The sequence below is a fragment of the Pongo abelii genome, chromosome 8 (genome assembly GCF_028885655.2).
Source record: "Pongo abelii isolate AG06213 chromosome 8, NHGRI_mPonAbe1-v2.0_pri, whole genome shotgun sequence".
Lineage (NCBI taxonomy): Eukaryota > Metazoa > Chordata > Mammalia > Primates > Hominidae > Pongo > Pongo abelii.
The window spans coordinates 28,513,035-28,537,376 of record NC_071993.2 but is presented as its reverse complement, the minus strand read 5'-3'; the positions used below and the strand labels follow the sequence as shown (position 1 = coordinate 28,537,376).

Genomic DNA, 24,342 nt, shown 5'->3' with positions numbered 1-24,342 from the left:
AGACAGGACCCTCAGCTGCAGGTCTGTTGGAGTACCTGGCCGGCCCTGTGAGGTATCAGTCTGCCCCTGCTGGGGGGTGCCTCCCAGTTAGGCTGCACGGGGGTCAGGGGTCGGGGACCCATTTGAGGAGGCAGTCAGCCCGTTCTCAGATCTCCAGTTGCGTGCTGGGAGAACCACTGCTCTCCTCAAAGCTGTCAGACAGGGACATTTAAGTCTGCAGAGGTTACTGCTGTCTTTTTGTTTGTCTGTGCCCTGCCCCCAGAGGTGGAGCCTACAGAGGCAGGCAGGCCTCCTTGAGCTCTGGTGGGCTCCACCCAGTTCAAGCTTCCAGGCTGCTTTGTTTACCTAAGCGAGCCTGGGCAATGGCGGGCGTCCCTCCCCCAGCCTCGCTGCCGACTTGCTGTTTGATCTCAGACTGCTGTGCTAGCAATCAGCGAGACTCCGTGGGCGTAGGACCCTCTGAGCCAGGTGCGGGCTATACTCTCCTGGGGCACCGTTTCCTAAGCCCGTCGGAAAAGCACAGTATTCGGGTGGGAGTGGCCCGATTTTCCAGGTGCCCTCTGTCACCCCTGGAAAGGGAACTCCCTGACCCCTTGCACTTCCCGAGTGAGGCAATGCCTCGCCCCTGCTTCGGCTGGCGCACGGTGCGCTCACCCACTGACCTGCGCCCACTGTCTGGCACTCCCTAGTGAGATGAACACGGTACCTCAGATGGAAATGCAGAAATCACTCGTCTCCTGCGTCGCTCGCGCTGGGAGCTGTAGACCGGAGCTGTTCCTATTCGGCCATCTTGGCTCCTCCCCCTCATGTAGATCTTAATAGATCTCCACACTATAGCTTACATGTGTATGTGTGTTGTTATTGTTCTTAGGAAGAGTGCTGAAAAGATTGAGGAAATTGTTAGTGATAGCTCCTCAGAAAGTGAGGAAGATGAAGAACCACCTGACCATCGTCAGGAAGCAAGTGCAGATTTGCCATCAGAATATTGGCAAATTCAGAAGCTGGTGAAATATTTAAAGGTAAGAAAGGTCTATGGTAGTATGTTTGCAATGTTCATTTAAAATACTTTCCCAAAGATGTATATGCTGCTTCCAAGTTTACTTTATGTTTCTTTCAAATAAGAGTAGTAAGCATTCCTGTTGTTTTATCTAAGTGTGTGCAGGACAAGGTCTTATTACCCTGAAGATGCAAGATTCATCCTCATGGAGCAACCAGGCTGCCTGGTACCAACCCTCTCTCCTGGGTGGGGAGTGGGCATGGTGAACAGCTGACACTGTGACTTGCTGCCATTTTATGATTTGTAGTATGGTGTGGGAGAAATAACATGGATTTTTAAAGCGGACTTTGGTTAAACTCCAGGCTGTTTCACTTACTAGCAACGTAGCTGTTGAAATGTTACAGTTTTGAGCCCTAATTTTCTCAACCCATAGAATAAAATTAATATACCTCTACTACAGGACTATTACAAAGTTTAAGAAAACACACTTGAAACATATAGCGTGGTTTCTGAGACATTGTGGGTGTTTATAATGTGGATTGGTTCATTTTCATTTCTCTCAAGTCAGATAGCATATACAAGAATATTTTACATAATAATTGGCCCACGTAATGTATTTAAGTATTTGAATTTGCAGGAGGGCAAGGGGAATGGCTCACCAAAACCCAGACTAATATTCATTTCTGACGTCAGATAGCAAGTATTGATGATATCTAGGCCTTGTGTAAAGCCGACGTCCAGAAGTATTTGTGAAAAAGTATTTGACTTAACTCATGGTTTCTTTCTGCTTTTCCATGTGTTTGGTTAAATCAACCAATGGCATTTGCCAGTGGCTTTGCTTGATTTAATCATTGCACAATGTAAACATTTATCAAAATATCACATTTTACCCCATAAAAATATACAATTATTCTTTGTCAATTAAAAATAAATAATATTTTGCCTGGGCACGGTGGCTCACACCTATAATCCCAGCACTTTGGGAGGCCGAGGAGGGTGGATCATCTGTGGTCAGGAGTTCCAGACCAGCCTGGCCAACATGGTGAAACCCCGTCTCTACTAAAAATACAAAAAAAATTAGCTGGGCGTGGTGGTGCATGCCTGTAATCCCAGCTACTCTGGATGCTGAGGCAGGAGAATTGCTTGAACCCAGGAGGTGGAGGCTGCAGTGAGCCGAGATCACACCATTGCACTCCAGCCTGGGAGGTAAGAGCAAAACTCCATCTCAAAATAATAATAATAATAATAATAATATTAAAATAAATAAATAAATAATATTTTCATATTTCAAAAAGGTCATGAGCTTATATGAAACAAGCCCTAATGCTCAACTTGGAGATCCTTTTGGCAGGCTCCTAATGATTTGACCAACATCAATGCAAAATGAAAAATATGTTTTTAGTCTGGACTGTTTGTCATGAAAAAAACCTCTAGACTATTGGAGAGAACAGTTAATATTTTGTGAGTTTTAAAATTTCATTTTAAGCATGATACTTTATAAATATTAAATATTTTGTGGCATTTGTCAATTTTTAAAATGGTTTTTATTTGGCATTTATTTTGGGTTAATATTTCCCTCATTTAGTGTTTTGTATTATGAAATTTCTATATCAGGTGCACATTGTTTTTACATGTTGTTGCAGTATATAATTATGTCACATATTCTGGCTCACAATAATAATAAATCATGCATTTTTTACATAAGTTTTTTTTTTTTACAGAAAACCTCTGAAATTTTTAGCATAACTCTACCACAAAAAATGATTCACTGTTTATTATGATAGAAATGATTCACTATTATTATAGGCATTCATTATTATTTAAAGACATGTACATGAAATGTTAGGAAAAATACAGAATAATATAATTTTGGGAACTCATGAAAATTCCTAGGAATTTTGATTGCATATTCCTGAATCTTGAAGATTAATCTGTCGGGAATTTGGAAACACTAGCATGGAGCACAGGCTAGATTCAGGCCACACGCTTCTGCACTCCCCTTTGGCAGGAGTATTTGTGCACAAACCACATAGTTCAACACAGCAGTCCAGACTGGCACGCACAGTGACCATGTCCAGCTTTGGGACATTTAGGCCACGCTTGCAACAGTGTTTCTTCATCTTTACTGAACCCCAGGGCTTCCTGTGATTACCTCTCCTGGACTCCTAAAAAGCATGTCATCTGGGGGGGAAAAAAAAAAAGAACTGGCAGTGGAGAGCTTTGCCAACCCCACTCTCTCTGAGGTGGGCAGCTCTAGACAGGGCCATTGGGGCTTAGCCTGCCTTCCTTTCTTCCTTCCTTCCTTCCCTTTCCTATCCTTTCTTTCTTTCCTTCTTTCTTCCTCCCCTCCTTGCCTCACCTCCCCTCCCCTCCCCTCCCCTCTCCTCCCCTCCTCTCCCCTCCCTTCCCCTCCTCTCCCCTCCTCTCCCCTCTCCTCTCCTCTTTCCCTTTTCCCAGGCTGATCTTGAACTCCTGGCCTCAAGCAATCTTCTTGCATTGGCCTCCCAAAGTGCTGGGATTACAGGCATGAGCCTCTACGCCCACCCAAGACATAGCCTTTCAGAAGATGAATTAAGAGAGTCCTGAGATTTTCCCAAGAGTCCTGGTCCATTATCTTTATTTCATTAGCAAAAGGAAACAAGAGTCAAAATGGCAGAAACAAAAGATGGACCAGGAGGCAGAATACCAGAGTAATTAGAAGCATGATCTTTGATGTTGGAAAGACCAGTTGAGTTGAAATTCTGCCGCTTACTCAATGGCCTTGGGTGAGTTGACTAACCCCTCTAAGCTTCAGTTTCCTCATTGGTGAAGATGGAAAAATAAAAGTTCTCCTATATTAGGATTATTAAGAATATTAAATGAAATATAACACATGTAAAGTGCTTAGCTCAAAGTACTTAGTAACTGTTGGCAATAATAATCATTTCTATTGCTTATTGTTATTGTAGAAAATGTGTGGCATGGAGACTTAACTGGCTCGTGCAGGTGGCCTTCTCTAGCAACCAATAAAAGGAGGGAAATAGAGTGAGTTAATACAGGGAGGGAAAGTCTCTCAACGTCTTAAAATAAAAACAAACCAGTTGCCAGTGAGTATAACTGATCCTGGTGCTAAGAGCAGAAAGAAATTTCTCCCTTAGGATTTAATGGGGCAGGCACGGAGTGAGAGAGTGAACAGCCTCAATAATATCCTCCCAGTGAACATGGCAAAGAGAGTTTCTCATAATAGCCTAATTACTGGATAACTGTCTTGAGTTTTTCAACTATTTAGGATAAGTCCATGTAGCTTTAGGCCAAAAAGAGATGCACTATTTCTGTCCCAGTACAGCTAAAGAAAACATTTATTGATGAAGTGCTACTTAAATTTGCACAAGTTATTCATCAATAAATCATGTGCAAGTGTGATACTCTTGGCCAGACAGTAAATTGCTTGGAATTCTTATAGTTCCCACAGGTAAATATTCTTCACATAGCCAATAAAAGGAAAAGTATATCTATAAATGATTTCAAGGTTTTTGACACAGATAAATATTTTATATGGAGACACAAAATGATATTAAAAGTCTATGAAATGCAAAATTGAATGTCTCTAGGTAATCTCAAAATAAATACACCTGACATTTTAATTTATGAAATTATGGCTTAAATGTAGATTTAAGCTAGCAGAGAAATATTCATGTTGACCTGACTTTCTATTTACCATTTTCCAAGTAGAATGATGTCTGTGATTGTTGGAAAAAAAAAAAGATTTAACGAGCTCATTAATACCCAAACAGGTCAATGAACTATAGCTTATTATTCGTCCAGAGCTATGAGCTCATATCTTGGCACATAAATAGAGTTTGTATTTAATTATTTGGTTTGACATGTGTTAATTTAAACCTGCAAGTTTTATATATGTATATATTCTTTTCATCTGGATTTTTTGAACACAGTTTAATTTTTATATTAATGAATGTATCACATTTTTACTCACCAACCTTCCAGCTTCTTTTCTCCCCCATAGCTGATGATGCTGTACCCTAATTCTAAAGGAAGCAATGAACCCCCTTTTCAGCTACCTTACTGATAAGCACTTATGTTCTGCCTTCTGCCATCCTGATAGTTCAGGTTGTCTTACTACCTACTTCTTGAGTAGAGAGACCACATCAATTTTATTGCTGTATCTTGCAGGGCATCTTGCTAATGTGCACAAGCTCGCCTCCCCACCTCTGCCCCGATGGTGTGAAGGGGAGAGGGCGAGGTTCCTCAGTGGTAGGGCTTTGCTGTTCTTCACTCTCAGCCCCCTGAAAGCAGTTCTTCCTGCCTCTGAGCCTGTCTTTCCTTCTGCTGTTGACTTCTTTCCCACTTTTCATGCATTCCTCTCTCTTCCTTTTCCTGCCATCTTTCTTGTAGACATATTAGTTGATTGCTCTATTTGCTGACTTTATATGGATATTATTTTTTCCTCTGGCCAAAATTGTTTTCAAATCTTGCAGGAAAATATCTTGCTTTTGATCACTTCCAGCGATTAAAGGAGATGGTGTTAATGTCTCTATGCTCCATACTAAATCTGTGAGTCTCTCTAAAACTTTAGTGAAATCATGCTCATTTCTAAATAAGGTATGTGGAGAGCCCCTTTGTGAAATAGGAAAAGGGATGTAGGATATTTTGTTTGGAAATGTGGAAATAAATATTAGTTACAAGTACTATATGTTATAAATTCATGCAAATGGATATTCTTCAGTAGAGTGGGGTAAAATGTTGAAAGGTCATAATTATAAGTAGATTTGCATTTTATACACATTATAATGAAAAAGAATTTGTGGACCCAAGGTCAAAAACATGTTGAAATCCATTTCAATGTGGATTGAAGGTGGAGTGGGTATGGTTTTAACCCTACAGGATCAGTAAATCCAGTAAAACGTTGAGAAGACTAGAATAATGCTGAGAACATGGTTGGTTGGTCAGCTTTTTGGTAGTTTAGAGGCATGTCAGAGGCTGGGCCTAGAATTATGCTTTCTTTCCCTTGAAGATATTTCCTAGAGCTGTCACTACAGGATAAGATGCCTGTATTATCCAAGCACCAGCTCTAGGTTCAACAAAGGTTATATTGGCAAGCACAGTTGGATATCTGCCCATACTCTGAAATGCTTCATCCAGCAGGTCTTATCCCTGAGCACTTGCTGCAATGATGGAGGCCTCTAGGCTCATTCCCAGGGCCATTTCTCCACGTGTACCTCCTAGCTGTGGGATGCCAGCTTCTGCACCTGGGATTTTGATCAGAGTCCAGGTGGGAGAGTGGGGAAAGGGATGATGAAAGCCTTGATTTGGAAAGATGAATCCAGCAGCAGGTAGTGTGCCAAGTGAATCTAATGGGAAGGGATGAGAATACAGTGACAATGGGGTTACACTGGTAGAAAGGATGGCCATTACCACACATTCATCCTCGCCCCTGACCCACAATGGGTTGGTGAGGGGTAGCCTAATTTGTTTGTCCTGTATCATCAAATTCATCAAACACTGGTGTTGATTTCATCTTTCACATGAGCCAGATTGCTTGCCATGCTTCTGCTCTGTAACCACAAATTGAGAATTTTCAGGTCACCAGATGCCTGGTAGATCCCAGCTTAGCAGTCGTCAATACTCTAATCCAGAATGACACCTAAAAGACATTCACATCAGAAATGCCACCTGGCTGCCAGCTTCAGAGGGGACTCCCAGAGCTCTCTCCCTGGCAGGTTTTGGGTTTCTTCTCTGGAGGTGGATTCTTGGCAAGGACATTTTTCAGACTTGAAAACCTTTGTTAAAGACTGCATTTGTGGGGCTCAGTTCCTTAATGATCTTACATAAACTGATTAAACACACACACACACACGCACACACACACCCCTTAATTGGTTAAAGAGTTGTTTCGAGTGGTAATTGGAAGTTGTATGAGTTTTTGTTGTAGGAATTTGATGTACTTTGCAATCAATTACAGTTAATTAAATTCCTTTCCCATTACTTGAGCTTTGGGTATGGAGTGGCAGGTAGTTTGATCCTTGTTTCATTGGTGGAAAAGCTGAGAAATTCTTTGCTCCAGGCCACACAGAAGGCAGCTGCGAGCTGGGACTGCGTCCAGGCTTCTATCTTTATTGCCCATTGCCTGGTTGTTCGGTTCCACTGTCAAGAAATTCAGGACCCAGGAGGCCTGCAGAACTTGCTGTTGTATCTTCCTGTCTTTCTCTTGTTTGGATTTCTTCATTCGAGTGAGAGTCAACAAGGAGCCCTTCCTATAAAAGAACTCAGTATTCATGTTTGGAAGGCCATATTAGACTGTGCTCTTTTGCTAAGTTTTTACTTAAAAAAATGGAAAAGAATGTGATGGCACAGAGTTATTCTTGTTAAAAAGAGTACTTCAGAAATGAAAAACGATGGTCACTGTTCATCCACTCAAATCAACTCCAGTAGTTAGAAAGGCAAATGAGTACCATGTTCCTGAGAGACATTCTTTAAGTTAGTACAAGTGTTGCTACATTGATGTGGGTTGATTTTCTTTAAAAAGTCAGTGAAAAACGAATAAGACAACTTTTGTGACTATTTTTTTAATTGCTTGTTTGAAATCATAACATATTTAAATTCCATCAGCTAAAAAAAGTCTACTCAGAATCTGCACTTATGCTTTCATAAATATTGTAGTGTAAGAAGTGAATCCATTTTAAGCGTTTGGATTACTGGTAATGTGTGTTACTTGTATGCTTATATTGCCCACAAAAGAATTTGTCGTCTTTTATTTTTGTTATAAAGGAGATTGTGGAACAAATGGAGAGGCTCCTCTCCATCTTTCCCAAAGAGGAATCTGTATTTAAATTTTTGAACTTTAAACTTTCCTTGCCTCTTGGCAGTCAAAAATAAATATGTGTCGGGAAAAAGCAGAGTAAAGACAATTAGATCAGTATGATAATACAGTGCTACTGACTCATAACAGTTTATACGACCAATAGCTAGCACTATGCTACTACATCAACTTAACAACTGAAACATGACAATATTAAAAATCTCAGGGGAGTTCCCTTAAGCTTTAACTCATTCATTCATTCATTCATTCACTCATGTGTTTATTCATGAACGTGTGCTATGAGCCAGCACAGCTAGAGCATGATATGATACACATACTCATGTAGTTATTTATAAGATTTTTGATTGGAATGAACTGTGATATCTAAGGCAGCTTTATGTAGTAGATCTTTTTGGGGAATTTCTTGCCCCATGTATTTGCAACAACACTTATTTTTGTTCCTTAAAATATGCTTTTCCCCTAAAATTCATTTAAGAAAGCTAAGTAGATTGGAGAAGAGTAGTGGTACTGGCTGGTTCCCAGTTTCTATAATGTGCTGGGCTGCTTTGCTTTCTGTTTTAAAAACACACACTCATGGCCTGTTACAGAGGTTGCATGCTGAAGAATTTTTAAATATATGAGTTAAGGAGTGAATAAGATGCATCAGATTTGGTATAAATGATTTTTCACTTTACATCTTTATATGGATCTATTGTCATCATTATTTAAAATTGCATATTTGCAGGAAAAATATTAAACTCCATGTCCCTTTTTGGTCCATTGGCCTTTGAGATTTCTGTCGGAGGGCTGTGGTTCTTCTCAGCTCTTGCTCCTGGAGTAGGTGTGGCTGTCTGGTTGTTGGCTGCTGATGTTTCTGTGACACAGGACATAGCAGAAGCACGTGGTATTCTTCCCCTGTTTCCCTTACTCCCTTCTGTGTTTAAAATCTTTAAATATTATACAAATAGCACACTCACATATGCTCAATGTGAAACTTCAAGCCATGCAAAGTGAAAGCCCTTTCCAGATGTTTCTCTGTTTATATACATATATAATTCATATACATAAATGAAATCCTACTATTTCTTATTCTGCATTTTGCTTTTTATATTTAATATTCTGTCTTGGTGATCTTTCATATCTGCCTCACTCCTTTTAATTACTACATAGTATTTCATTAAAGGTATATATCATTAAGTTATTGAACAATTGCCTTATTGATAACATTTAAGTTGTCCCTCAAATCAGTTTTTGTTACTGCAAACAATACTGCAGCTAATATTTTTACACATTGTTTGAATATATACATTATTTCTATAGGATGGATTCTTTGAAATGGAATTGCTTGAGCTAAAGAGAATGCACATTTACATTTTTGTTAGCACTAATAGGGAGTTCTGTACACATGCCAAGATATTTGTAAGGTTTTTGATTGGAATGAACTGTGATAGCTAAGGCAGTTTTATGTAATTGTTCAATGGGTATAAAATTTTATTTATGAAAGATGAATAAGTTCTAGATATCTGCTGTACAACATAATACCTATAGTTAACAATATATATTGTGCACTTAAAACATTTAAGAAGTAAATCTCAAATTAAGTGTTCTTACCACAAGAAAGGCAGAGACAAAGGACATGTTTTCAGGTGATGGATATATTTATTACTTTCATTGTAGTAATGATTTCACAGGTGTTGGATATATATGCATATACCCAAACTCATCAAATCGTATATATTAAAGATGTGCAGTTTTTATATCAATTATATGTCAATAAAGCTGTTTAAAACAAAGAGAAAAATAATATATGCACACTACAATTTGAGAAGACTTGCATTAAAAATTTTTCAATTTAAAGAGAAATAATGAACAGTAATAAAACAAACTTGGTTTATGTAAAAAAAAGTTTCATAGCTCCTTACAGAAAGCAAATATCAATTTACACTCTACCAGGAACATACCAATAGTTTTTAACCTTGGACCTTCAACCTCAGAGTGAAATTAGCCAGGGCTGTTAAACGATGGAGCAAATAAACAAAAGACCCTGATGCCCAGGTACCATTTTTGGAAGTTTTGATTGAATTGGTTCAGGCCAGAGTCTAGGCATTGATAGACTTTTAAATCTCCCCGTGGTAATAAAACTGTTCATCTACAATGAGAACACATGGACACAGGGAGGGGAACAACACACACCGGGGTCTGTCAGGGGAGGTGGCCAAGGGGACAGGCAAGCATTAGGACAAATAGCTAATGCATGTGGGGCTGAAAATCTAGATGATGGGTTGATAGGTGCAGCAAACCACATGGCACACGTTTACCTATGTAACAAACCTGCACGTTCTGCGCATGTATCCTGGAACTTAAAGTAAAAAAAAAAAAAAAAAAAAAAAAAAAATTAAAAAAAGTTGTTAATATAGGATTGGAATCCATTGTTGTAAATTCTCATCGATGTGTAGTCTTTTTGTTATTTTTTATTTTGGCCAGTTCTCATAGGGGCAAAATGTACCTTGTTTGAATTTTCATATTTTTAGTTACTAGTGAGGTTGACAATTTTTTTATATGTCAAATAGCCATTGTATTATGTCCTTTGCCTATTTTTCTGTGTGGTTGTCCTTTTAATTCTTGATGATGCAAATTAATCCTTTGGCTGTTATACTAATTGCAGATATTTATTTTCTGTTAGTGTGTCTTTTTTTTTTTTTTTTTTTTTTTTTTGAGTTGGAATCTCACTCTGTTGCCCAGGCTGGAGTATAGTGTCACGATCTTGGCTCACTGCACCCTCTGCCTCCCCAGTTCAAGCAATTCTCCTGTCTCAGCCTCCCAAGCAGCTGGGACTACAGGAGTGTGCCACTACACCTGGCTAATTTTTGTATTTTTAGTAGAGATGGGGTTTCACCATATTGGTCAGGCTGGTCTCGAACTCTTGACCTCAGATGACACACCTGCCTTGGCCTCCCAAAGTGCTGGAATTACAGATGTGAGCCACTGCGCCCAGCTGGATGTCTTTTTGTCTACTCTTTTGTACATTAATAAATATCTTCTATTTCTTCATGGCTTACAGATTTTGTTTCTTAGGAACTAGGAAGGTTTTTTCTGAAGCCATTCCAAAAGGAAAAAAATACTTTCTAGTTCCCTCTGTTAGTTTTATAGCTTTTTTTTTTTTTAAGTTCAAATTCTTAATCCTTCTGGAATTCACTTTATGTATAATAGAAGGCATGCATCTAACTTCACTTCTTTTTCTCTAGAGGGACAGTCAATTGTATCAACACAGATTATTGGCCTATCTGCTCTTCCCTCCAATAATCTGGGATACCACTTTCATCAAATTCTGCAATCTCACACGTGAGAGTTTGTTTCTGGATCTTTCTCTTTGCATTAACTTATTTGGATGTTCCCATGCTAGTTACATGCTGTTTTAATCACTACAGCATTGGTATATTTTGATATTTGGTAGACCAGATAGGTACCTTAACATTTTTAAAACTTATTTTTTGGATTTTTCATTCTAGATCATCTTTAGAATGAGTTGAAAATCATGTTAACAAAACCCCAAAATTATGTGGGCATTTTGGTTGGTTTATGTGAATCTATAAATTATTTTTGGATAAACTGCAATTTTAATAATATTGAATTCCGATAGGTCAGGCACATGGTATGACCATTCATCCATTTAATCTTTTACATAATTTAGTAATACTTAATAGCTTTTTTCCATGTGTATCTAAAACATTTCCTATGAGGTTTAGTCATAAATATTTTTATTATTATTTTGCTAATCCCGACATGGGAACTTTTTTCAAGTTAAACATTTTGATTTGTTATTGTTAGTGTATAAATACTCACTTTAAAATGCTGCTCTTGTATCCACTTTATTGAACTTTTTTTATTAATTATCATAATTATTCAGCTCATTCTTCTGAATTTTTTAGTAAGATAATTATATTTGCTATAAGCTTTTCTGCATTGCAATGACTAGAACATTCCAATAACTGTCAATTCCTGTAAATGTTCCAAGGCAAATTAAAAAGAATGCACATGGGTCAGGCATGGTGGTGCATGCCTGTAGTACTAGCTACTTGGGAGGCTGAGGCAGGAGGACCTCTTGAGCCTGGGAGATGGAGGTTGCAGTGAGCCGAGATCACACCATTGCACTCCAGCCCACACGACAGAGCAAGACTCTGTCTCAAAATAAATAAATAAATACAATTAAAAGAATGTATGTAGCATCCTTGTATTGTCCTTACCCATTCCTGATAAAACAATCTTAGCAGCTTGTAATACAACAACCTAAGTCTAATTTATTTAAGGATATATGTATATTTTTTCTTCTGGAAACAGTATTTTCTCTTTCTCCTCAGGGTTCTGTTGAGTCTTAGGTTTTTGAGTGCTAAGTCATCAGTATAAAATAGATTTGCAAATAAACAGAAGGAAAGCAATGTATTTTTCTGCTTTGACTCACGTGGTTATATACCACTCACTGTGAGCACCCACCTTGTACCATTTCTGATCCTGGGAGAAGAAGAGTATCTCTAAGCCAATCTTTATGCTGGACACCAGGTCCTCTGTGATCATTAATGGATAGTTACTGGCAGGGGTTTGCTTTTCTTGCTCTCTGAGTGGCATGTTTGAAGGAAAAAATGCTGAGAATGTTCAAAGCCAGCTGGATGGCCATGTGATAGTTGTGCCGATCCTCCAAGTCTCACCGGCTGCTTCTTGATTGCAGATGGAGAAGCTGTGTGGGGTAGGGACAGAACAAGAGGCCTCTGGTCCTGATCATTCTCTGCCTTCCTTCCTGTCTCACTGTGGTCATGTGGGGCTCTGATAACTTCAAATGATGACCCTGCAAGCGTGTTGCCCAACACAGTTGGAGTTTCATCTATGCATGTAGCATCCTTTCCTGAACCAAGTTGATAAAAACCTTTCAGAAGTTTCTTTATGGTTCGTGATGAGTCACCCTCCCCTCCTACTCCAAGTTACTTCTATTCTCTGGATCCCTGCAGTAACCTGACTGCATCCATCCACGCTTGCCCCCTCCAGCCAGTGGCCTCTGCAGCCAGAGTGATCTTTTATAAATGGCATCATTGTAAATTACATTGGCCAATCTTGAAATAAAGATGAAAATTCTCAGCCCAGACTCTGGGCCCAGCAGCCCAGCTGGTTTTCAGCTCATCTTGCACCACGCTCCCACCCTGGGCTCTGGCCTTCTTTAGGTGCTAAGCATGCCATGCTCTACTCCCCTGGGTTTTTGCATATACTGTTTGCTCTGACTGGTGGACATTTCATCACATCCCCTCCTTCTCTGCCTGGGAAATTGCCTATTTTCTGTCCAGATCTCAGCTCAGATGTTCTTTCCCTGTGAGTGATGCTCCAAGTTAGGTCAAAGTTCCCTATGATGTGCTTCCACAGCTCCATGCCCCTGTCCCATGTAGCACTTCTCAGATTTATAGTTTCTGTTTATTTGGGTGAGCTTAAAAAAGTTAAAAACCTTTTTCCTCCGCTACATTATAAGCTTCATGAAGGCAAGGGCAGTGTCTGTTTTTGTAAACCAATGTGTCTCTAGTGCTAACCATCCAGCATGGCAAATAGGAAGCATGCAACACATTTGTTGAATGAAATAACACAAAAGTGATTTGAGGCAGCTCACTTCCTGTTTTACTCTTGAATACATTGCTCATTTCAACTTAGCAAATGTTTATTTCTTCCTTATCAACGGTAAGGGAGGGGCATTGCTGTATATACCAAACAGGGTAATACTTGCTTATTTCAAATATTTTATTTGAAGTAATAAAAAAAAACATAGTTGAGGAAATTATCTTTAATTCGTCTTGTCTTTCAAAAAGAAATTTTAAGAAAAGTGAAAGACAGCGACTTTCATTCAGTCTCTGCACATTTAAAACCTAATGGTGACAATGAAGAAATGCCTCCTGGTCATCAGAAGGAATGTCAATTGAAAAAAAAAAATCCAATGGCCAAATGTCAATCGCAAAAAAAAAAAAAAAATCCAAAGGCCAACAGAGCCTGGAGATGTTTGAAAAGAAAAGGGGCAGGGAGACAACTAGCAAAAGAATTGCATTAATTTTAGAAGTGGAAACACTTATTGGAAGCATTTTTCAAAGCCCTTCAGAAGCTAGTAAAATCATATTTTACTCTATTTTCTCCAGCTCTTAAAACTTCAGAAGTGCAAATACGTGATAAAATGTGAAAATAAGTATTGGTAAATAATTATGTTCTTAGGGGAGATTTAATTGAAAAAGGAGTGTATTTGCATGGTTTCTTCTCAGTTCGATATTTATGGCATCTGGACAAAGTGGAACAAACATTCAAAAATCCTTTGACATAGCTGGTATTTAAAGAATAGCAATTGGCTAACATTTGTGGCTCTGTATGTTGAATATTTTGGCTCCTGTCCTCTGGTATTCATTCTGAAAGATTTATAATCCTTTTGGGAGTGTGGTCAGTGACAAGAGTAGAACTAAATCCTGAAATGTGGAAAAACTAACTTTCCCTAATATAAAACTGTTCTAAAAAAAATCCCTCAAGCCTATGAATATGTTTCCAGATTTTCAGAAAAAAAGCTGATGATTCACAGAATTTTTTTTCTATAAGGATCTAACTTCTTGATGATAACTGTAAATTGTCAGTCTTTTGCATTCCAAATTAGCCTAGAGATAATTCAAAAAGCTATAAACTCTTACCTTTGGGACATCTGCTGCAATTAAATGGCCTTTACGAATTTATGTCATTGGTTATAGTAAAAATAATGAAATAAAGCTCAAAAGATGTGGAAGTTGTCTAGAAGAGAAAAATTAAGACAACTTGAAATAGGAAACAAAGATTGTGCTGAGTGTATAAGCTCGAAAATTGCTACCAAAGAAAACATTATAATGCAAGAATAGCAGTCAAGCAAGTCCTCAGCACGTGCGATTAAGAATGTCAGGACGGGACAGTCTTCTTCACTGAGTAGACCTGGGGCGGGAGGAGGCTCTTGGCTTAAACAAGGCATGACACACTGTTCCATGTCTTCTTGCACTTTCTAGTCATACTTAAGTCTGAAGCCTCCGCCTAAATAACTCTCTCTTGCTGAAGTACTTGGTTTGGATTTCCAAACCCTTAATATAGGAACCCTGCTCTGCTACTTCAGACACTCCTGGGGAGGTTTCTGGCTCCTTTTAACCATTTAAATTCAGAGAAAAAAAGAGCTTTATTCAAATGAATTGTTTTTCTTATTTTCTTTGTTCTTTCTTTTTGTGCATGATTTAATTTCCTTTAATTAATTATGGTTAGCATGTAGATTCTCCTTTATTATTATTATTTTTAAAAATTTATTTTTAGAGACAGGGTCTCACTCTGTTGCCCAGGCTGGAGAGTGGTGGTGTGATCATAGCTCACTGCAGCCTCCAACTCCCAGGCTCAAGAGATCCTTCTACCTCAGCCTTCTGAGTAGCTGAGATTACAGGTGCATGCCTCCACTCTCAGACTAGATTCTTCTTTATGGCTCATAAAATATCTGCCTTTTGTTTTTTTAAAAGAGGAAATGGAAGTACTGGCTTATGGGAGCCTCCTGCACCCAAATATGGGAATTTATGAAACTGACAGTTATAAAGAGAGGATTTTTAAATTTCATATTTTAAAACCAACTGTACGAAAATTGGTGGTATTGGTGGTGGTAACTTTTCTCCTTGATAGGAAGCAGAAAAGACACTAAAAGCTGTAAGAACATGACTTATTAGTAAATAGTAAAATTAAGGCTCAAAATTGTCATTCTGAACTTCATCGTGAATATAGAGGACAGCCTGGTACATCCATTGGGAGCATTCATGTGGGAAATGGAAATTGTCAGTGATATCTTCATGGGACAGTTGTTGAGGACATTTCTAGAGGCATGGAAGAAATTTTCTGAAATGGAGTAAGAAGAAAGGCTGACATCTAAATCTTTTCTGTCTTCACTTGGGATCGTCTAGTAATCCCATTTCAGTTTCTTATTTTAAAAGCCTTGTGTTGAATTCACAAGAGGGTTTGCATATGTGTACATGTGTGATAAGAAGGAGGAGGCGTGTGGGAAGCTTGTATGTAATTTCCATTTTCTGTGCTAACCCTATTATATATAAGACATGGTATGAAGAGATAAAGATAAATTGGTTAAGAGGTACAAAATACAGTGAGATAGTACAACTAAGTTCAAGTTCCCTATTGTAGTACAGTCAAGAAATTATAGTTAAGAAAAATTTATTGTGTATTTCAAAACAGCTAGAAGGGAGGAATTGTAAAGTCCCCACCACAAAAAAAAGATGTATTTAAGGTGATAACTATCTCAATTATCCTGATTTGATCACTACACATTTTATACATGCATCAGAATATCACATGTACCCCCAAAATATGTACAACTATTATATATAAATTTAAAAAAATTAAAAACTTGACCTATTATGTTGAATTCACAAGAAGATTTGCGCACGCACAAGCTCGTGCTATGGAGGAGGGAGTTTGGCAGCTGGTATGGAATTTCCATGATCTGTGCTAAGCCTATTATATATTATCTATTTATATATAGAAATATACATTTTTATATTTATATTTTTATATTTATATATTATGTGTAATATATTTTAAATTTTAAATTTATATATAAACATAATGTAGAATATTTTATATATTTAAAAATATATTTTAAAATTATACAATAGATAATGGGTAGTAGATAATGAATAAATTTATAAAATAGATAATGTTTACCTTATCTATTATATATATATAATCTATTTGTGTACATAATTATATATATACAATAGATAATGGAAATATAATGCTTAATAAATGGAAATAAACATAATTTAAGATGTCTTCCCTTGAAATGTTGGTACTATGTTTGAAGCAGGGATCAAAGGCTTGTCTATTACCAGCACCTTTTACAAAAATGAACAGCCTTCTTGCTTTTGTGTGTGATGCGCTACTTCAGTGCTGATGCCAGAACTCTTATCAGCCAGCTGAATAGCAGTAGTGGTAATATGCACCACTCCTTAGAAGATTTTCAAAGCAGAAATGACCAGTGGACATTGTCTAAGAGTTCCTGCAGTGAATTCTGATTTTAATCTCCTGGCAGGTCTGGTTTACTGATCAGTCATTCTGTTTTATTTTTAATCTTTTGGGTTTTGTTTTTTAATCCTGAAGGAGCATCTCACTACTGCTCTTTACATGTAGTGATTGACTAAGAAGACACTGGTTTGCAAGACTCTGCGTTCAGCCAAGATTTTGCTCACCACAGTGAAGCTTTCTTTCTTCTTCGTCCTGCCCATCCCATTCATTTGCGGGTCCTGTTGGAATTGCCTCTCTTTTCCCAATCCCACGGCCCTCAAACCACCTACTCTAGGTTCCAGTATGGATTGCGGTGCTGCTTCCTGCGTGTTTTCCTTTTATCTGGGTTCTCCCTATTCTGGACTGTTCTATGCATATCTGTAGGAATAATTTTCAGACGTGCTTTGCATCATGCAATACCCTGTTCAAGACCTGGGGGGACCATCTCTTACCTCCGTGTACATCTTCCATTCCTCAGTTAGCCTCCCAAGGCTGGCCCCATGACTCTCTTTAATAGATGAATACCGCCTGATGTTACAGCTGTTTATAGGAGACAGCCCGCCTTTAAATGTTCACTCTTAATTGGAACAATGTTTTATGATGCTCTGTACAGCTTTTCCATGCTTCGGCTCTACCCGATTCATTTAACAAATTCTAGCACACTCAGAGACATGTTTTCCAGTTCATGGATTCATAACTACTTAGTGCATTTCTATGGGAACGCGGTGTTACTTAACCTTTCTCTGGCATTGCATCTTTGTAGGGAGGAAATCAGACAGCTACAGTGATTGCATTGTGTTCAATGAGGGATTTCAACTTAGCTCAAGAAACCTGCCAGTTGGCCATCAGAGATGTTGGAGGCCTGGAAGTGCTGATAAATTTGCTTGAAACTGATGAAGTCAAATGTAAGGTGAGTGGCTCTGTCACCTTGGATGCGGAGTCTTGTTCCCACCTTCCTGGGCTCTCTTCTTAGCTTTAGGTTTCTGCCATTCCTCGTTGCCTGGTTCTTGTCTTTATCTGCTATTATTGCTGGTGACCTGCTAATTCTGTTCACTGAACTTTCCCTTTTCTCTGCTTTTCTTCTTTTTTTGCTTTCCTCCATTCATCTCTCATGCTTCCTGAATGAGGATTGTTTACCTAAATGAAAGAGAATATGCCGGATGTGTGTAACCTCTGGGAATGGAAATGATTTCTTAAAAAACTTAACCGGGGAAGGATTTTAGGTAGACTTGGAATTTTTAAAAACATAGCATGGGTTACATATTCGCCACTCATCTTTTTTTTTTTTCTCATGCAGATTGGTTCATTAAAAATACTGAAGGAAATCAGTCATAATCCTCAAATCAGACGTAATATTGTTGACCTTGGGGGCTTACCAATTATGGTGAATATACTTGATTCTCCACACAAGAGTCTGAAATGCTTGGCAGCTGAGACGATCGCGAATGTCGCCAAGTTTAAAAGAGCACGGCGGGTGGTGAGGCAGCACGGGGGTATCACCAAACTGGTGAGTAGCCCTGACGTCATCATCGTCATCGAGTACCAGCTGCCACCACACACAGCTCCTTGCTGTCCTTTCTGGCCACGCTGGACATTCCATAGCCATGAGAGCGTATTCCAGGAGCCTTCTGTCTGTATCGCTTGTCCTTAAGAGTTATTTTTGCATACTTATATTAGTGACTGTCCAAAACAAAAACATCTTCAAACTCATTTTTCGAAGAAATAGGACAGTTTTAAAGCAGATGTTACTGTCACCACCTATGGTACATTGGTAGGAATGCAGCCAAGTATACATGCAGGGGAGATAAGAGATAGTGAGACCTGCTGCTCGGTGGAAAGCCGAAAACTTTAAAACGTCAAACACTTTACAAATTAAAAGCTGTTGACATCTATGATGCTTTTTTTTTTTTTTTTTTTTTGAGACAGAGTCTCACTTCTGTGGCCCAGGCTGGAGTGCAGTGGCGCAATCTCGGCTCACTGCAACCTCAGCCTCCCGAGTTCAAGCAATTCTTCTGCCTCAGCCTCCCAAGTAGCTGGTATTACAGCTGCCTGCCACCATGCCTGGCTAATTTTTGTATTTTTAGTAGAGATAGATCACCTCAAGGGATCCACCTGCCTTGGCTTCTCAAAGGTACCATGCCTGGCATCTCAGGCCACCATGGCATCTCAGGCCACCATGCCTGGCCTACGATGCCACTTCTTAAAGATCTACCCACCGGTATAGAAAGCAAATCCACGAGAAATAAACACACACAATTGCTCTCAGGAGAAGTGATGACTGATTTTTCTTCTTATTTTTCTGCATTTGCCAATCTGCCTTTTATATGTAAGTCTTACTGGTGGCCCATGACCTCCGATATCACCTTACTGGGACAACTGTCTTCCAAGGGGACAGTCGGAGCTTCAGGCTCTTGTTCATCTCATTGTTAGAAGACTGAGAGCTGAAAACAGCCCGGGTGTTTAGCAGTATGAGCTCAGTAAAATGGTCTGCAGTGTATCCACGAGAAACGTCTGTAGAGACAGCTATCACCATTGTGTGTTGAAAGTTTATTTATTTATTATTATTTTGAGGTGGAGTCTTGTTCTATTGCCCAGGCTGGAGTGCAGTGGTGCGATCTTGGCTCACTGCAACCTCTGCCTATGGGGTTCAAGCACTCAAACAATTTTCCTGTCTCAGCCTCCCGAGTAGCTGAGACTACAGGTGCCTGCCACCAAGCCCAGCCAATTTTTATGTTTTTAGTAGAGATGGAGTTTCACTATATTGGTCAGTCTGGTCTTGAACTCCTGAGCTCAGGCGATCCGCCCACCTTGGCCTCCCAAAGTGCTGGGATTACAGGTGTGAGCCACCACACCCAGCCTGAAAATTATATTTAATAGCAAGGAATAAAATGTATAATATGTAATATTGTATAAAATCATGACAGGATTAAAAACTGTTGTTATCTATGATCCCAGTTTTTGAAGATGTATCTACCATCTTTAAAAAAAAACCGCTAGAAATAAACACACAAATTGCTCTCAGGAGTTTTCTCTGAATTGATGACTGATTTTTCTGCCTGCTTTTCTACATTTGCCAATTTGTCTTCTTTGTCGAAGTCTTGCTTTTATAATCAAAAAAATAATTTTCTCAATAGCTGGCATCAAAAGAAAAATATCAGAATCCTGCTTACCACCTTTGCCATCATTAGGAAAGATCTTTAAAAAGTGAACATGTTTTTACCTTCTTAGTAAGGATCAATAGATCTTGTGTCTCACCCAGAGCTTTTATCTTATTGTATTGTTTCCACTTCTGCACTTTAAGTGACAGGCCTTATTCATCCTAGTGTCTTTCACAGCACTTAGCTCAGTACCTTACCCATATAAAGGGTTTATAAATACCTGTTGGATAAATATGGATTTTAATGTAAATAGATACACTGAAAAATGTGTTCAGAAATTTTCCAAAAGACATTCAGTGTTTTCACTTGTCATCTGTAAAGCACTATAAAGGTATTTGTTTCACAAATAAGATAGACTTATGGCTGGATAGATGGATAAATAGATGGTGAAATATGTAATAAAACGAATGTGGCAGAATGTTAATTAGAGACTCCAGGTGGTGGATGTAGGGAGGTTTGTGTGCAATCATTGTACAATTCTTTAAGCTTTTCTGTTTGAAAATTTTCATTAAAATGTTACAGAAAATTTAATTATTACTATGATTATCATTATTCTGCTTAAATAATGAAACAATTTGGTAGGTTGATGTGACTGTCTGCTGACACTACTCCCATTAAATTACAAGAATGGATAATGTAACATAAAATATGTTTTATGCATCACATTCAGGAACCTAGTACAGTAAGTCTTCATTCAATATCATCAACAGGTTCTCAAAAATTGTGACTTTAAGCAAAACAGCATGTAACGAAACCAGTTTTCCTATAGACTAACTGATATAAACAAGAATTAAGTTCTTATGGCATTTTTCTGGTCACAAAAATATCACCAGACTTCTAAATGAAGACCCCAACACTTCCAACATTAAAAGTTGAAATGACTGTCACCTATACATACATTTAAGAAAGATTCATCAAAACAAGTAAGACAATTATTTAACCAATTTTTGGTGAATCAGCCAGTAGTGCTGGTCGTAGTGGCAGTGGATTGAATCAAGGAATAAATTTTTGCAAGGCAAAGATTGTGAGGAGCACCTCCTAACCACCATGCAGTTCCAAAACAGTCACAAATGCTATGGGCTTTCTGAGCACTTCCGTACTGCATCATTTATTGTTGTGCATCTGTGTTCAATCCCACGGTCTTAGAATTTTTCCCATGTTGCTATCCCACCTGCAGTCAGTACCTGGAAGCCTCCATACCCCCATCCGCGTCTTTCCTGGGGCCATAACTAATTAGACCAGGAGTGTCCACCTGACTCAAACCAGTCCCACTGGATCTCTCTCCCAGGAACTTGGAATCAGGATTGAAAGACTCTACCTAGCCTAGGCTATTATTCCCTTATAAATTTGAGATTGGTGGTTATGGGCAGTATCTGTGGAAGTTGACCTTCAGGGATAGAAGAATGGAGTAGACATGCATAGATGATGGCTCCCAAGCCCCAGATAGAGACAGTGAGCCTGCAAGGATGGCTGACAGCCAATCACAGCTCTAGGGAGGTCTGGCTTCCCTTCCTCCATGGGGCAACCTGACATACTGCTTAATCCTTGTAGTAAATTGCCTTTCCCTTAAGATCTTCAGTGACTTTAGTTATTGCAAAGAAAAAAACTGGATGCTGGCAGTTGTGCTCTTTGGTTTGGTTGGTTTTGGTAGCACATGAGGTAGGCTATGTCCTCCAAAGAGATCTCATGTTTTTTTTTTTTTTGGTGAGGGGGCAGGATCTTGCTTTGTTGCCCAGGCTGGAGTGCAGTGGTGCGGTCATAACTCACTGCAGACTTGAACTCCTGGGCCCAAACAATCCTCCCACCTCAGCCTCCTGAGTAGCTGGGACTACAGGCATGCACCACCACAACCAGCTTTTTTTTTTTTTTTTTTTTTTTTTTTTGGTGGAAACAGGATCTTGCTATGTTGTTCAGGCTGGTCTCTAATTCCTGGCCTCAAGTGATCCTCCCACCTCGAGCTCCTAAAGTGTTGGGATTACAGGCATGAGCCAGTGTTCCTGGACAGGTTTTGTGGCTTTAAGAGTGTATAGTCCATTCAGTTCTCCTTAGAAAGTGCTAATGGTTTTAGGGAAGCTAGTTTTCTGAGATGTTTGGGCTGAGGATGTGGTTTACAAACATGATTGATGTAAATATTAGAACCATGTTAAGAAAATACTATCTTGGTGGGCTTACATTTCTTGTGGGAAGGAAATGTATAAGCTCCCAAATCTGGAGGAAGGTTTTTTGTAGGGTTTTGTTTCTTTGCTTTCCCTGGCTACTATGGAGTATGAAAAGTGATTTTTTAAAGCATTCTTGTTTTTGACGGAAGTGAGCTTGGTAATCAACCCTGTAGCTATTGAAGAATGCCTTAAATGTTCTTTTTAAGATTTCCATGAACATTGGATTTATCTATTATTGTAGGTTGCTCTACTAGACTGTGCACATGATTCCACAAAACCTGCCCAATCGAGTCTGTATGAGGCCAGAGACGTGGAAGTGGCTCGCTGTGGGGCACTGGCCCTGTGGAGCTGCAGTAAGAGTCATACGAATAAAGAAGCCATCCGCAAAGCCGGGGGCATTCCTCTGTTGGCCCGGCTGCTGAAGACTTCTCATGAAAACATGCTAATTCCAGTGGTGGGGACATTGCAAGAGTGTGCATCAGAGGTACTCATGCCAGTTCTGCTTCCCTTGCCTTCTCAACTTGACTTTCTTTAGTCCAAAAGTTGTTTCTAAGGTTATCCTGATGGCTCAAGGACATTTTCTTTTTCAAGAAGTCAGCATTCTATGAGAAAGAGAAGATCCAACTGATAGGACATTAATTTAATCAGTACCTGTGATATACATATACATATGTGTATATATATATCTCACACATGTATACTGACATTTATATATATCTCACACATATATACTGACATTTATATATATATCACACATATATACTGGCATTTATATATATCACACATATATACTGGCATTTATATATATATCACACATATATACTGACATTTATATATATATCACACATATATGCTGACATATATATCTACACACACTATATATATATATATATATATACACACACATATGTGTATATTAATTCAGTTGATTCTCTTATTGATGTAGGGATATGTTAAGCTTGGACTATGGTGATTATTTCCTAAGAAAGTTTGTTCAGCATGTTTGTTAATAAATGTAAACAGTTACTTATATTCATGCCTTAGACACATAAATATGTAGGTTTTTATTCCTAGGAAAACTACCGGGATGCAATCAAAGCAGAAAGGATCATTGAAAACCTTGTCAAGAACCTAAATAGTGAGAACGAGCAGCTGCAGGAGCACTGTGCCATGGCCATTTACCAGGTGTGGTGAACTCTCCCAGCGGTTGTTGGTGTTCTTTCTCACATAGTTTAAGGTAGTTTTCTAACCATGTGGTTTCCTTCTGTGAAAATGGGACTCAGGAATCTGCATTTTATTTATTTATTTGATTTTTTTAAGTTTTAATTAATTTTTTTTTTTTTAGAGATAGGGTCTTGCTCTGTTGCCCAGGCTGGAGGGCAATGGCACAATCATAGCTCACTGTCACTTCAATCTCCTGGGCTGAAGTGATCCTCCCATCTCTGCCTCCCAAGTAGCTGGCACTTCAGGTGTTTACCACCATGCCTGGCTAATGTAGGGCTAATTGTTTTTGTATTTTCAGTAGAGATGGGGTTATTTTTATTTTTTCTGAGACAGTGGTCTCACTATGTTGCCCAGGCTGGTCTCAAACCCCTGGCTTCAAGTGATTCTCCCTCCTCAGCCTCCCAAAGTGCTGGGATTACAGGCATAAGCCACCATGCCCAGCCTGCATTTTTAACAAGTACCCCATTGGATTTTCATAGACAGTTAGGTCTAAGAACCATTGTCCTGTGGTAATGACAGACAACTTGTATAAGTCAGAGAAACCTGCTTTGACATCTGGGACTATTTGTTTCTAGAAGACACTTACGCATCTTTGTCTCCTAAAATAACGTACTTAGTGTAAAATAGATAAATAAGTACATGGTGCTTCTATATTGCTTTTAATATGTCCTGTTCAAATAATCTTGGGGCATTTATCTCCTACCAAGACTAGCCAGAGGAATGGGTGTGTGTGTGTGTGTGTGTGTGTGTGTGTATGTGTTCCTGTTTTATCTTTTTACTGGTTTACTTATTGTAATCTACACTAACTTTTTGTGTATGATACATTTCATAGTATACCAGAAAACAGATCAGAATGGTAAAGGGAGAAAAATGGCCTTGACAAAGTAGTAGATGGCTGGTTACTGTGCACGTCTGCTTCTACCTAATCAGAGT

General features: G+C 38.8%; 1 protein-coding gene across 8 annotated transcripts in view; it reads left to right on the top strand.

Annotated features, from left to right (window-relative positions):
• The window catches only part of ODAD2 (outer dynein arm docking complex subunit 2), a 196,589-nt gene that overhangs the window by 43,317 nt on the left and 128,930 nt on the right, over positions 1 to 24,342 (top strand). For 7 of the 8 annotated variants that reach the window (XM_054522111.2, XM_009245208.3, XM_054522112.1 and 4 more), the window contains 5 exons: positions 872 to 1,019; positions 17,632 to 17,778; positions 18,166 to 18,375; positions 22,427 to 22,669; positions 23,260 to 23,370. In XM_054522111.2, coding sequence (XP_054378086.1) covers positions 872 to 1,019; positions 17,632 to 17,778; positions 18,166 to 18,375; positions 22,427 to 22,669; positions 23,260 to 23,370 — 859 coding nt within the window. Of the gene's footprint in view, positions 1 to 346; positions 469 to 871; positions 1,020 to 17,631; positions 17,779 to 18,165; positions 18,376 to 22,426; positions 22,670 to 23,259; positions 23,371 to 24,342 lie in introns of those variants that run through there. The other variant, XM_054522117.2, reaches the window with a different exon arrangement.